This window comes from Salvelinus namaycush, chromosome 19 (assembly GCF_016432855.1).
Source record: "Salvelinus namaycush isolate Seneca chromosome 19, SaNama_1.0, whole genome shotgun sequence".
Lineage (NCBI taxonomy): Eukaryota > Metazoa > Chordata > Actinopteri > Salmoniformes > Salmonidae > Salvelinus > Salvelinus namaycush.
Genome location: NC_052325.1, coordinates 29627317 through 29640278, shown reverse-complemented (window position 1 = coordinate 29640278; position 12962 = coordinate 29627317). Strand labels below are relative to the sequence as shown.

General features: G+C 44.4%; 1 protein-coding gene across 5 annotated transcripts in view; it reads left to right on the top strand.

The window, feature by feature from the left end:
- Window positions 1-12962, top strand: part of LOC120064301 (guanine nucleotide exchange factor DBS-like) — a 50362-nt gene that overhangs the window by 22924 nt on the left and 14476 nt on the right. For all 5 annotated transcript variants that reach the window (XM_039014770.1, XM_039014773.1, XM_039014771.1 and 2 more), the window contains exons 4-7: window positions 1805-1895; window positions 6527-6646; window positions 6757-6873; window positions 12789-12938. In XM_039014770.1, coding sequence (XP_038870698.1) covers window positions 1805-1895; window positions 6527-6646; window positions 6757-6873; window positions 12789-12938 — 478 coding nt within the window. The remainder of the gene's footprint in view (window positions 1-1804; window positions 1896-6526; window positions 6647-6756; window positions 6874-12788; window positions 12939-12962) is intronic.

Genomic DNA, 12962 nt, shown 5'->3' with positions numbered 1-12962 from the left:
GCATGGCAATGCCCCCGTGCACAAAGCAAGGTCCATACATAAATGTTTTGTCGGGAACGGTGTGGAAGAACTTGACTGGCCTGCACAGAGCCCTGACCTTAACCCCATCGAAAACCTTTGGGAGGAATTGGAACACCGACTGCGAGCCAGGTCTAATTGCCCAACATCAGTGCCCGACCTCACTAATGCTCTTGTGGCTGAATGGAAGCAAGTCCCCTCAGCAATGTTCCAACATCTAGTGGAAAGCCTTCCTAGAAGAGTGGAGACTGTTAGAGCAGCAAAGGAGAGGCCAATTCCATATTAATGGCCATCATTTTTGGAATGAGATGTTCGACGAGCAGGTGTCCACATACTTTTGGCCACACTTGTGTATGTGATTCTTTGTGTTCTGAGACTAAGTAGCAAGCCTAGTTTATCACGTAATCTATACTCTCTCTCTATGCCTGACTTTCCCTCCTCTCTCTCTCTCCCCCTCCTCTCTTCCTCTCATACTGTCTTTCAGTATAAATCACTAAACCAGTTCAGTCCTCATAAAGGTCCCAGTACTAGACCATCTCTCTTCCTTTTCTCTCTCCTTCTTTTTCATCCTTCCCTCCTCCTCCATCCCTCTCTCTCCCCTCCTCCTTCTCTGCTGCTAAAAAAGAACCGGTCTGCTCTTTTGAACGCTTGAGCAGGTGGGAGGGAGGGAGAGAATGCAGCTCCCCTCCTCTCCATCAGCCCATCCCCTCCCTCACATCCCCAGGTCTGCTGACTGGCCCCCGGGGCTGTCTGTCACCCCTTAGCCAGGCTGGGATTGGCTAGTGGCACGGCAGTTCCTGGCACGTCATTGGTTGATCAGTGCAGTGGCGGTGGCTGGTTTCTGTGACTGTCTTGCTCTCCCTCCAACACAACACAGCACCACACACACAGAAACACAGGCAGATCTGACTCTCAGGCATCTATTTTCCTATCTTCTCTCCTGTTTTCAGTTTCAATATGGAATTATTTATCCCTTTTTCTCTATTGGAGGATTTGGAATAGCAGAGTTGTTGTCGTGTGAGGAGGAGTGGAGACATTCTGTTCATCAGTTTGCTGTGACCAGGCAGTGTTTGTGTGTTTTGCTGCTGAGGTGTGAGTATTTGTGTCACCTCTAAAAGGTGTGTATAGTTGATTCTTCTGACTGGCTACATGTGGGATTGACTTTGATTCCTCTACCTGAACCCCTCTCATAAGACTGCAGCGGGTAACAGTGAGAGAGGCGGTTGGCTGGTCTTACAACTCTTTATCTTTCTCTGTGCGGATTGGACCAGTATCTTGAAGGTGTGTATAGTTGAACAAACTCGCATCCCCCTCTCACTGTGGACTAGGATAGGGTTTTTGAAGCATCTTTACCTTGCCTGTACATAAGTGCACCAAGCTGAGGGTAGGTCTTTACTCAGGCCTGACAGATACATTTTTACATTTAACATTTAGCAGACGCTCTTTTCCAGAGATACTTACAGTAGAGTGTATACATTTCAGACTTTTTGTACTTGTACCCCAGTGGGAATTGAACCCACAACCATGGCATTGCAAGCGCCATGCTCTACCAACTGAGCCACATGGGACATCCAGTATAGACATACTAGTGACACTGTCATCTCTATCCTCTCTCATCATTGTGGTTCCCTGTTCATTTATTCTCTGGTCATATCCAGTCACTGTGGTCCTACTGAACCTTATTCCCCTCTCTCCAGTCTCCATCTGCGGTCTTGTTATGGTCATGTGTGCAGTGGTGTCAGGTGTTAGTGGTTGTGTTGACCGGGATCCCATCTCTTTTTTCCAGTCTGTCTGCGGCAGGAGTGGGTTTTATCCTGGTCATTGACCGGCGGCAGGACCGATGGGCAGCTGTCAAGGGGACCCTGCTCCGCATTGCAGTAAGTAACCGAGCGCGTGTGTGTGTCTGGCTCTATACGGGGGAGTCTGTCTTTTGTGTCTATGCATCTGTGTGTGTGAAATACATTTCTTTAATCATGTGTTGAGTGGAGCACCAGTTTTGTGAGGCCTCATCCTTACACTGTCAGCCCGAGGGCAGAGGGGGTTTGGCAGACAAGAGGTGTCAGAACAACCCCTCCTCTTCTCAGAGCTCCACATCTGTGCCACAAAGTAGGGATTAATATCACAACTGCCCTAGGGGGCAGATATGAATTACCCCCCCACCTACACATACACACACACAGGCAGCAGCCGATTCAGCCCTGTTACTCCCCTGCCGTGGGGGCAGAATAAACAGCCAAAACAAAGGGGACAAGAGAGAGATGAGAGATGTGTTCTCCCCACATTACAACAAAGCATGCTGGAAGGATATGACAATGAGTGTCTTCACTGTAAACCATGTTTTGATAAATACTGTATAGAAAATGTGTAGATTAACTCACTCGAAAGGAAAAACACTGACACTGACTTTAATGGATAAAGATGGAAAGAAATATTAGGTCCGTGTGTGTTTCCCATGCTGTGGTAGTGATGAGGTAGCTGTTGTATCTCTCTCCAGCCCCACTAAACTCTCTCTCCTCATTTCACTCTCTTTGTTTCAGCTACTATCTCTTTGTTCACATCTTCCTTCATCCCTTCTCTCTCTCTTCATTTTATTTATGCCACTTTACAGAGATAGTTTATCTTCATTTGACCAGTTTCTCAGAGCAGGAAAAAATTCCTGCAGCAACAAAAATGTGAATTATTATTATGTAGATTGTAAATAAAGAGCGACAGCCTTTCGTTATTTAGTCTCATGCTAGTGACCATGACTGAATTCAAATGTGAGTTGGTATCGGGGTGTGGTTTGATGTGGGTGTCTCGTGTGTGTTCACAGGTGGTAAGAGTTAGCCAAATTATTTAGGCAATTCGCTTCAGCCGGTGTGGCAAAGTTGGTTTGACTTTGGATAGCCTATCTCTGGGTATAGTTAGGGACCGTCAATAAATAACACAATGAAAACGGTACAATATTTTCATGTTGTACATATTTTAGTTGTCTCATTAAATGCTTTCAATATTTGTATATGAATTTCTACAATTTATAGTTGGTTTGAGGTTTTTAAGTCATTGAAATTTGGAGCTATTGACCTTTTAAAATATTGTTCCATATACATTGTTTAATTTACTGATGGTCCCTAACTAGCCCCATAGGGAAATCAAATGTCACACCAAATTGACCATGGGCATTACAATTGTGGCGTGTGCAGCTGCGCTCCGAATTGATAATTACTTGGGTGCTGCCAGGTGTGGGCATGTGGGCAGGATTAAAATAAACCCAACCTAGGAAAACTGTTACGGTACCCTTCATTCTGTTACGGTACCCTTCATTCTGTTACGGGAACCCTTCGTACTTTTCATTCTGTTACGGGAACCCTTCATTCTGTTACGGGAACCCTTCATTCTGTTACGGGAACCCTTCATGCTGTTACGGTACCCTTCATACTGTTACGGTACCCTTCATTCTGTTACGGTACCCTTCATTCTGTTACGGGAACCCTTCGCACCCTTCATTCTGTAACATACCTTTTTTTCCTGTCATCTCGTAAATCGCAGTTTTGGGTGAGACTGACTCTGACCAAAAGTATCCTATTTGAACTTTGTAGTCAATTTTGACATTAGAATAAATGTTTCTGACTTATATTGATGCAACAGCCTGTTTTCAAAAAGAGAAGTTGCTTTTTAGGAGCGGTCACTCTTTAATGGACATTTGTGTAGGGATTGTCAAGTCTGACATTTTAAAGAGGAAATTACCAACTTTAGAAGCCTTTTTAAACCTCGAATACACTACATTTTGCATTTTGCAAAATTCTTTGTGACAACAGAGTGATCAAACTAAGATCGACGTGTTGGTAGTTTAGCAACAAAACCAACATGTGCGGCAATACAGACAGGGTTGGCTTAGGTTGTTCAGAACAGGTAAACTATATTTAGTCTCCAAATGTTTGTTGAAAACAAACACGTTTGCACAATGATCACTTGTCACTCAAATACATCGTTACAGTTGTTGGTTAGCTAACTAGCAACTTTTTGCCGTATTAGCATAGACTTGACATCAGTCAAACACCCCAAAACAAAACAAGACATCAATAACAAAATACAATGAGCTGAAACTAGCCACCTACGATTCCCCACATGGCATCTTCTTGTCATTGTTGCCAGATATGACTGTTCAGAATCATACCAACGCACGCCTTGCAGCCACATCAACGCGTGCGCATATAGCAGATCTGGATATCACCCCTTTCCATTGCTCTCTCCCTTAGGGCTTTGTGGTTCAGAATGAGGAGAATGTGTAAAAGGAGGATAAAAAAATGAAAAGATGATCGAGGGAGTCTCTTCTCTCTTTCTCTTCCTCTTAGAAAACACAGCCTGTTGTTTCCTCTCCAGTCACAACTCACTGTTTCCTGCTTGATGACAGCTTGCTGGCAGCTGAATACAGTGTGTGAGCTGTGAGGGATATTATCTCTGCTTTGGTGATTAGCTTTCAAAGTGTGTTTGTTTATTTGTGCTGAGTTGATACATGGTTTGAGCACCTTATGGTTCGTCCATTAATAGCACAGGATTTCCAATGGCTTTTTCTTTGTTCAACACCATTTATGAGATCCTTCAGAACTTTATTAAGTAAGTTACAATACGGACCTGCATGATTCGTATTGATTTTAATCAATACCTATATCCTAAGTGCTGTTTAACCCCATATGACTGCATTCTTGGTTTCAGCACCACAGTTATGTGGACAGCTGTCCACACAGCTGTCTCACACACACAGAGGGGAAATAAGTAGAGGTCTATGGGTTCTCTGTTATTGACACGAAAGCCGCATTATAGAGTTTCACTGAACTGAAGAGAATGTGTGAGAGAGAGATGATTTCCTAGACAGAGGAAGATATATAGAGAGATGAATATGAACACCCAGACTCCACTGGGACCTGGAATGCTCCCTCCCTCATTTCAAATTGAATCAAGCTTTATTAATCCCACAAGGGGGGGGGCGGGGGGCATTACAGCCTGACAGCCTGGTAATGGGAGGCACTCAGTCACCGCCGGAACAGCCGCCTGTTCTGGATAGTTTCACTGCGCTGCTAAATGCCGCACACACACACAGGCCGTGTAATGAATAGTAGTGAATGCTGGCATGAGTTGAGCCGGTACTATCACAACTATTGAAGACGCCTCCCAGCCCTAATGATAAATCATATCAAGATAAACAACACAAATGCGTGTTAACAGGTACTGAGTTGGAGCCTGGACTGTGAAGGGGGGTGTTGTCTCACATTAGTCATTGTATAGCCTCAACTATCATATCATTCACCTCTTTGTTGTGGGTATATGTATCCAATGTTTTTGTTTGCGTGTGTGTGGGTGTGTACATCTTTGTGTATACTGTGATTCTTTGTCTGTCTGTGTGTGTCTGTGTTTTAATGAGTGTAGTGCATTGCCATGCATGGGTGGTTTTCAGACTGGAGGAGAAAGCAGCAGTTGTTTATGGTGTGGTCCCTAATTAAAAACCTATAGGGTTACTGTGGTTTCACTCACTCCCAAGAGACATACTGTCTACACTCTCACTCACCAGCCGTGTGTGTGTGTGTGTGTGTGTCTACTGTTTTCGACCAGAACCAGTGGGCTATGACCACAAGTCCAGTCAGAAGGTTACGGTCGAACGGTTACAACCCTCATCTGGGAGTCACACTAGTTCCTTATATATACTGTCTCCAAAATCCACCAACCACCTTTTTCGAACCAACTTCTACTGAATTCCATTACATTAATTTCTTCCTCTTCCTTGCTTGTCTCCATCGGATGTTTGTGTTTTGAAGAGTACGTTGCTAGTGAATGGCCAGTCCCTTTCATAGTGACTGTCCTGCAGTGTCAGAGGTCATTAAGAGCTCTCTCTAGTTGGGCTGCAGAGAGGAACAGTTTATTGATTCATTAATTCCATTAAGTTTGTGTATTCCCTACTGGTTGTTTGTTAATGAGGCAGAGTCTTAGATCTGTCATTTCTGCTTAGGCCAGCGTTCTGTCTCTCTCCAATCAATCAAACCTGCGTGTGCAATACATTAGCTTACGCATCAATTCAGTAATGGGAATTTGTCTCCACCGCCGGCTAAAGCCATAATATTGATCTTGCTGTGTCTTTATATGTACAGTTTGAGTCTTACCTCACCAGAACTAGCAAGCTTCAGGGATGTACACTGTATGCTAATTTACCTCCTGATTATAATGTCTGGGGGTCTGCTTTTTAATAGTCCCTGTCTCTCAGCTTTATCCTACCCTTAAAGTGTGTGCGTGTGCTACATTATGCAGGCAGTGGCATCTTGGTAACACACAGATAAACGTCACTGCCTGCTATCCTGAGGTATTAAATGTGTGTGTGCGTGTGTGTGTGTGTGTGTGTGTGTGTGTACAGGATGTCTCTTGCTAGTGGGTTGTCTAGACTGAGAGCTATGGTGGTTGCTGTCTACTCCTGTATTATAGAAGTCCTCCCAGTTCTCTGTTCATCCACCCTTCTTTCCTCCCCTCTCTCTGTGTGTAGGGTTCGTTCCCAGGAAACCTGCAGTTAGTTCTGGTATTGAGGCCCACCACCTTATTCCAGAGGACTCTCTCAGACATCTTGTTCAAGTTCAACAAGGATGAGTTCAAGATGAAGGTGCCGGTACGTACAGACAGCAGGTTACAGACACGCACACATTCATAGACTGACTATTGTATTATTGTCATTACTTCACCATTACGTTTTTCTATCCTAAATTGTTGCTTGTGTAGATGATTATGCTGAGTTCTGTGACTGAGCTCCACTCCTACATAGACCGGACACAACTGACTACTGAGCTGGGAGGAACCCAGGAGTACTGCCACGAGAAGTGGATCTCACACCGCACCGTGAGTATACACACACACACACACACAGTGCACACTGCAACAAGTGCTGCAACAATGGCGCTGACAGAGAGGGTCGCCTCGATTCAGGTTCTTAGGAAACTATGCAGTAATTCGTTTTTTATTGTATTATTTTTTTACATTGTTAGCCCAGAAAATCTCAAGTGTTATTACATACAGCCGGGAAGAACTATCGCGTATAAAAGCGACGTCAAGTTACCAACATTACGACCAGGAATACGACTTTCCCGAAGCGGATCCTGTGTTCGGACCTCCACCCTGGACATGGGATCTTATCCCAGAGGCCGACCCAAAACAATGCGGTCGCCGCAGGAGAGGCCGACGGAGCGTCCTACTGGTCAGACTCAGAAGGCGAGCACACCATCCGCCGCTTCCAAGCATACTACTCGACAATGTCCAATCTCTAGACAACAAGGAGGATGAGATTAGGGCAGGAGTTGCCTTCCAGAGAGACATCAGAGATTGTAACATTCTCTGCTTCACGGAAACATGGCTCACTCGGGATATGTTGTCAGTCGGTACAGCCACCCGGTTTCTTCACGCATCGCACCGACAGCTAAAAGCATCTTTCTGGTAAGAAGAAGGGCGGGGGGTATGCCTTATGATTAACGACTCATGGTGTAATCATAACAACATACAGGAACTCAAGTCCCTTTATTTGAAAACATTTTTTTTTACTTTATTTAACCAGGTAGGCCAGTTGAGAACAAATTCTCATTTACAACTGCGACCTGGCCAAGATAAAGCAAAGCAGTGCGACAAAAACAACAACACAGAGTTACACATAAACAAATAAACTTTTGTTCACCTGACCTAGAATTCCTTACAATCAAATGCCGACCGCATCATCTACCAAGAGAATACTCTTTGATTATAGTCACAGCCGTGTATATCCCCCCCAAGCTGATACCTTGACGGCCCTGAAAGAACTTCACTGGACTCTGTGTAAACTGGAAACCACATATCCTGAGGCTGCATTTATTGTAGCTGGAGATTTTTAAAAAGCTAATCTGAGAACAAGGCTTCCTAAATTCTATCAGCATATCGAATGCGTGACACGAGCTGGTAGCATTCTGGACCATTGATACTCTAACTTCTACAATGCATACAAAGCCCTCCCCCACCCTCCCTTCGGCAAATCTGACCATGACTCCATTTTGTTGCTCCCAGCCTATAGTCAGAAACTAAAACAGGAAACGCCCGTGCTCAGGTCTATCCAACGCTGGTCTGACCAATCGGATTCCACGCTTCAAGATTGCTTCGATCACGTGGACTGGGATATGTTCCAGGTAGCCTCAGACAACAACATTGACGTATACGCTGACTCAGTGAGTGAGTTTATTAGCAAGTGCATCAGTGATGTTGTACCCACTGTGACTATTAAAACCTTCCCTAACCACAAACCATGGATTGATGGCAGCATTCGCGCAAAACTGAAAGTGCGAACCACCGCTTTTAATCATGGCGAGGTGACTGGAAACATGACTGAATACAAACAGTGTAGCTATTCCCTCCGCAAGGCAATCAAGCAAGCAAAGCGTCAGTATAGAGACAAAGTAGAGACGCAATTCAACGGCTCAAACACAAGACGTACAGTATATGTGGCAGGGTCTACAGTCAATCACGGACTACAAAAAGAAAACCAGCCCCGTCACGGACATCAACGTCTTGCTCCCAAACAAATGAAACAACTTCTTTGCTCGCTTTGAGGACAATACAGTGCCACTGACACGGCCCACTACCAAAGCCTGTGGGCTCTCCATGAACGTGGCTAACATGGGTAAAACATTTAAACGTGTTAACCCTCACAAAACTGCCGGCCCAGACAGCATCCCTAGCCGCGTCCTCAGAGCATGCGCAGACCAGCTGGCTGGTGTGTTTACGGACATATTCAATCAATCCCTATCCCAGTCTGCTCTGCCCAAATGCTTGACGATGGCCACCATTGTTCCTGTTACCAAGAAAGCTAACGTAACTGAGCTAAATGACTATCGCCCCGTAGCACTCACTTCTGTCATCATGAAGTGCTTTGAGAGACTAATCAAGGATCATATCACCTCCACCCTACCTGATACCCTAGACCCACTCCAATTTTCTTACCGCCCCAATAGGGCCACAGACGACGCAATCGCCATCGCAGTGCACACGGCCCTTTCTCATCTGGACAAGAGGAATACTTATATAAGAATGCTGTTCATTGACTACAGCTGAGATGTGCAACTGGGTCCTGGACTTTCTGACAGGTGGTGAGGGTAGGAAACAACATCTCCACCCCGCTGATCCTCAACACATGTGGCCCCACAAAGGTGCGTTCTCAGCCCTCTCCTGTAGTCCCTGTTCACCCATGACTGACTGCATGGCCATGCACGCTTCCAACTCAATCATCAAGTTTGCAGACGACACTACAGTGGTAGGCTTGATTACCAACAACGATGAGACAGCCTACAGGGAGGAGGTGAGGGCCCTCTGAGTGTGGAGTCAGGAAAATAACCTCTCACTCAACATCAACAAAACAAAAGAGATGATCGTGGACTTCAGGAAACAGCAGAGGGATCATCCCCCCATCCACACTGACGGGACAGTAGTGGAGAAGTTGGAAAGTTTTAAGTTCATCGGGATACACATCACGGACAAACTGAAATGGTCCACCCACACAGACAGTATGGTGACGAAGGCGCAACAGCGCCTCTTCAACCTCAGGAGGCTGAAGAAATTTGGCTTGTCACCTAAAACACTCACAAACTTTTACAGATGCACAATCGAGAGCATCCTGTCGGGCTGTATCACCGCCTGGTACGGCAACTGGACCGCACACAACCGCAAGGCTCTCCAGAGGGCGGTGCGGTCGGCACAACGCATCACCAGAGGCAAACTACCTGCCCTCCAGGACAGTTACAGCACCTGATGTCACAGGAAGGCCAAAAAGATCATCAAGGACAACAACCACCCGAGCCACTGCCTGTTCACCCCGCTACCATCCAGAAGGCGAGGTCAGTACAGGTGCATCAAAGCTGGGACCGAGAGACTGAAAAACAGATATCTCAAGGCCATCAGACTGTTAAACAGCCATCACTAAGATAGTGGCTGCTGCCAACATACAGACTCAAATCTCTGGCCACTTTAATAAATGTATCACTAGTCACTTTAAATAACGCCACTTTAATAATGTCTACATATCCTTAAAAAAAAATTAAGAACATTTTATTTCACCTTTATTTAACCAGGTAGGCTAGTTGAGAACAAGTTCTCATTTACAACTGCGACCTGGCCAAGATAAAGCACAGCAGTTTGACACATACAACAACATTACTCATCTCATATGTATATACTGTATTCTATACCATCTACTGCATCACTCATCTATATATTTATATGTACATATTCTTATTCAGCCCTTTACATTTGTGTGTTTTAAGGGAGTTATTGTGAAATTGTTAGATATTACAGCACTGTCGGAACTAGAAGCACAAGCATTTTGCTACACTCGCATTAACATCTGCTAACCATGTGTATGTGACCAATAAAATGTGATTTGATTTGCAAAGAAGACCTAGTTAAGCTGCAGCTGGCCCAGAACAGAGTCGCACGTCTTGCTTTTCATTGTAATCAGAGGGCTAGTATTAATTCTATATATGCCAGTCTCTCTTGGCTAAGAGTTGAGGAAGACTGACTGCGTCAGTCAGTTGAGGAAGACTGACTGCACACACACACACACACACACACACACACACACACACACACACACACACACACACACACACACACACACACACACACACACACTACATGTTTTTAAATGTAAATTGTAAAGTATCTTGTCTGTAATGTATTTTTCGTTATGTGTCGGACCCCAGTAAGACTAGATGTTGCCATTGGCGTCGGCCAGCGCATGTGAGCGGAGTTGAGTGGCTGGAAATCCCGCTCATCGTTAATGGAGAGGTGCAGCACACCGCTCTGGCCCTCCATGTCCTTTCCTACCACTCCGCTAAAAACCGCTCCGTGCTCACATGAAGAAAGAAATTCCCTCTCCAAATTCGCTCCATTCATTAAAATCACAATTGAACCAACACCCATCTATTTTTGTGACTACCTGGACGTACCAATTGGTGTTTAAGTATTGAAACCAAATCATATTGTCACACCCTGGCCTTAGTTATCTTTGTTTTCATTATTATTTTAGTTAGGTCAGGGTGTGACATGGGGAAGTTTGTGTGTTTTTTGTATTGTCTAGGGTGTTGTATGGTTTAGGGGGTTTAGTAGAGGAGATGGTTTAGTGTTCAGTGTAGGTGTCTAGGAAAGTCTATGGTTGCCTGAATTGGGTCTCAATTAGAGACAGCTGGTTATTGTTGTCTCTGATTGGGAGCCATATTTAAGGCAACCATAGGCTTTAGCTTTTTTGTGGGTAATTGTCTATGTTGAACGTTTGTTGCTTGTCCCTGCACTTACGTCATTAGCTTCACGGTCGTTTGTTGTTTTGGTTTGTTTTGTGTATAGTGTTCGTTTTCTTGTTTTTCCTCTCTTCTAATAAAAGAAGATGTATTTTGCACACGCTGCGCCTTGGTCCAATCTCTCTCCCTTCGACGATCGTGACACATATGGATTCGAATTTTTATTTGAATTAACATGAAAAGGTGAATGTAAGAAGTGAGCATCATTTCAAATAGGCTACATGTCATATTAAACCACATATAAACACTCTAAATAGGTCAGGAGCCAGACAGGGACCCTAAAATAATTATTTAGGCTAAATTGTTTCAATTATTTCAAGGCTATAGCTTACAAAGGAATACATTTTGAAGCATTTGCAAGTGCGACACAATAGGCTGGTAGGGACATAATGCGCTCAGCATTTAAACATTTAGTTGTATTAAATCATTCTCTAAATGTGCATATATGCTGTGACTTACTTAGAATTAAATACAAATTAAAACAAAAAATGACTTATTGGTGACTTTGAATTCTTTTTTAGAAACAAGTTTGGCCAGTCTGTGGTGTCAGGCTCATGTGATGGTGCCTGGAGAGAAGGCCAGCAGCGGAGAATATCCTCTCCACACTTGTAGAGCCACTGGGGATGCTAAACACCCTTTTGGCCACTCTTGCCAGGCTGGGCAGAGATGCAGAGTTGTTTTATTTTTCTTTAGGTATTCTTATATAACCTAATCAAAACGGAAAGCTCCTTGAACGTGGGAAAATGCCAGGCCTATTGGGACAAAATCAATTATGGCTTATTGTATAGATAATAGAACAAAAATGAGCAAGACGTTTAAGAGGCCAGATTTTTTTGTTTATAAATACTTTGCTACTATGACACAATTAGTTATCTACCCACCTCGTTCCTTTCTTTTAGCATGTGCACATAGTATGTAGACCATCATGGTTTTGGGATAAGTGTCTTTTCAGATTCCACAATGATTCTTTAGTTGTGGACACTACATCACCACACTCCCTCTCTTGCTCTTGGTCCTCATCTTTGTAAGTCACCTTGATTTAGCAACTGGGTGTTTTATCAGTTTCTTTATGAAAATATTTAGTGAACTCCATGACAGTAGCTAAAGCAAGGGGCTGTAGCAGCACACAAATAGACTATGAATGCATGCTGGGGCGGACACGCCCTGAGCTCATGAAGTGTGAGCGCTACTGGAGGGAAATTGGAGCTCGACGAGAAGGCCGAAGCTCCTCGCTCTGTTCCAGCTCCGCTCACATACTCTGGCGTCGACTAATGGGGATCCTAATAAATTAAACACACACAGAGATACACATCCAGCAAACACACAGTGAATACACAGCATAAACACCAGAACCATGGCCCAGTTCCCTAGTGTTGGACTAATAACCTTTTTCCCAGTCAAGCTATGCATGTTATTTTCTAACAATGTATTATATCCATCTGTGTGAAGGCCATTGAGGGCTTTGCTCTGATGGTAAAGAGAACAGCTCAGATCCTGCAGTCGTTTGGGACAGAGCTAGCAGAGACCGAACTACCCAATGACATCCAGGCTACCAGCAACCTACTGGGGACACACATCAACAAGAAGAGCAAGATGAAGGTACAGAGCAGGCGCACACACACA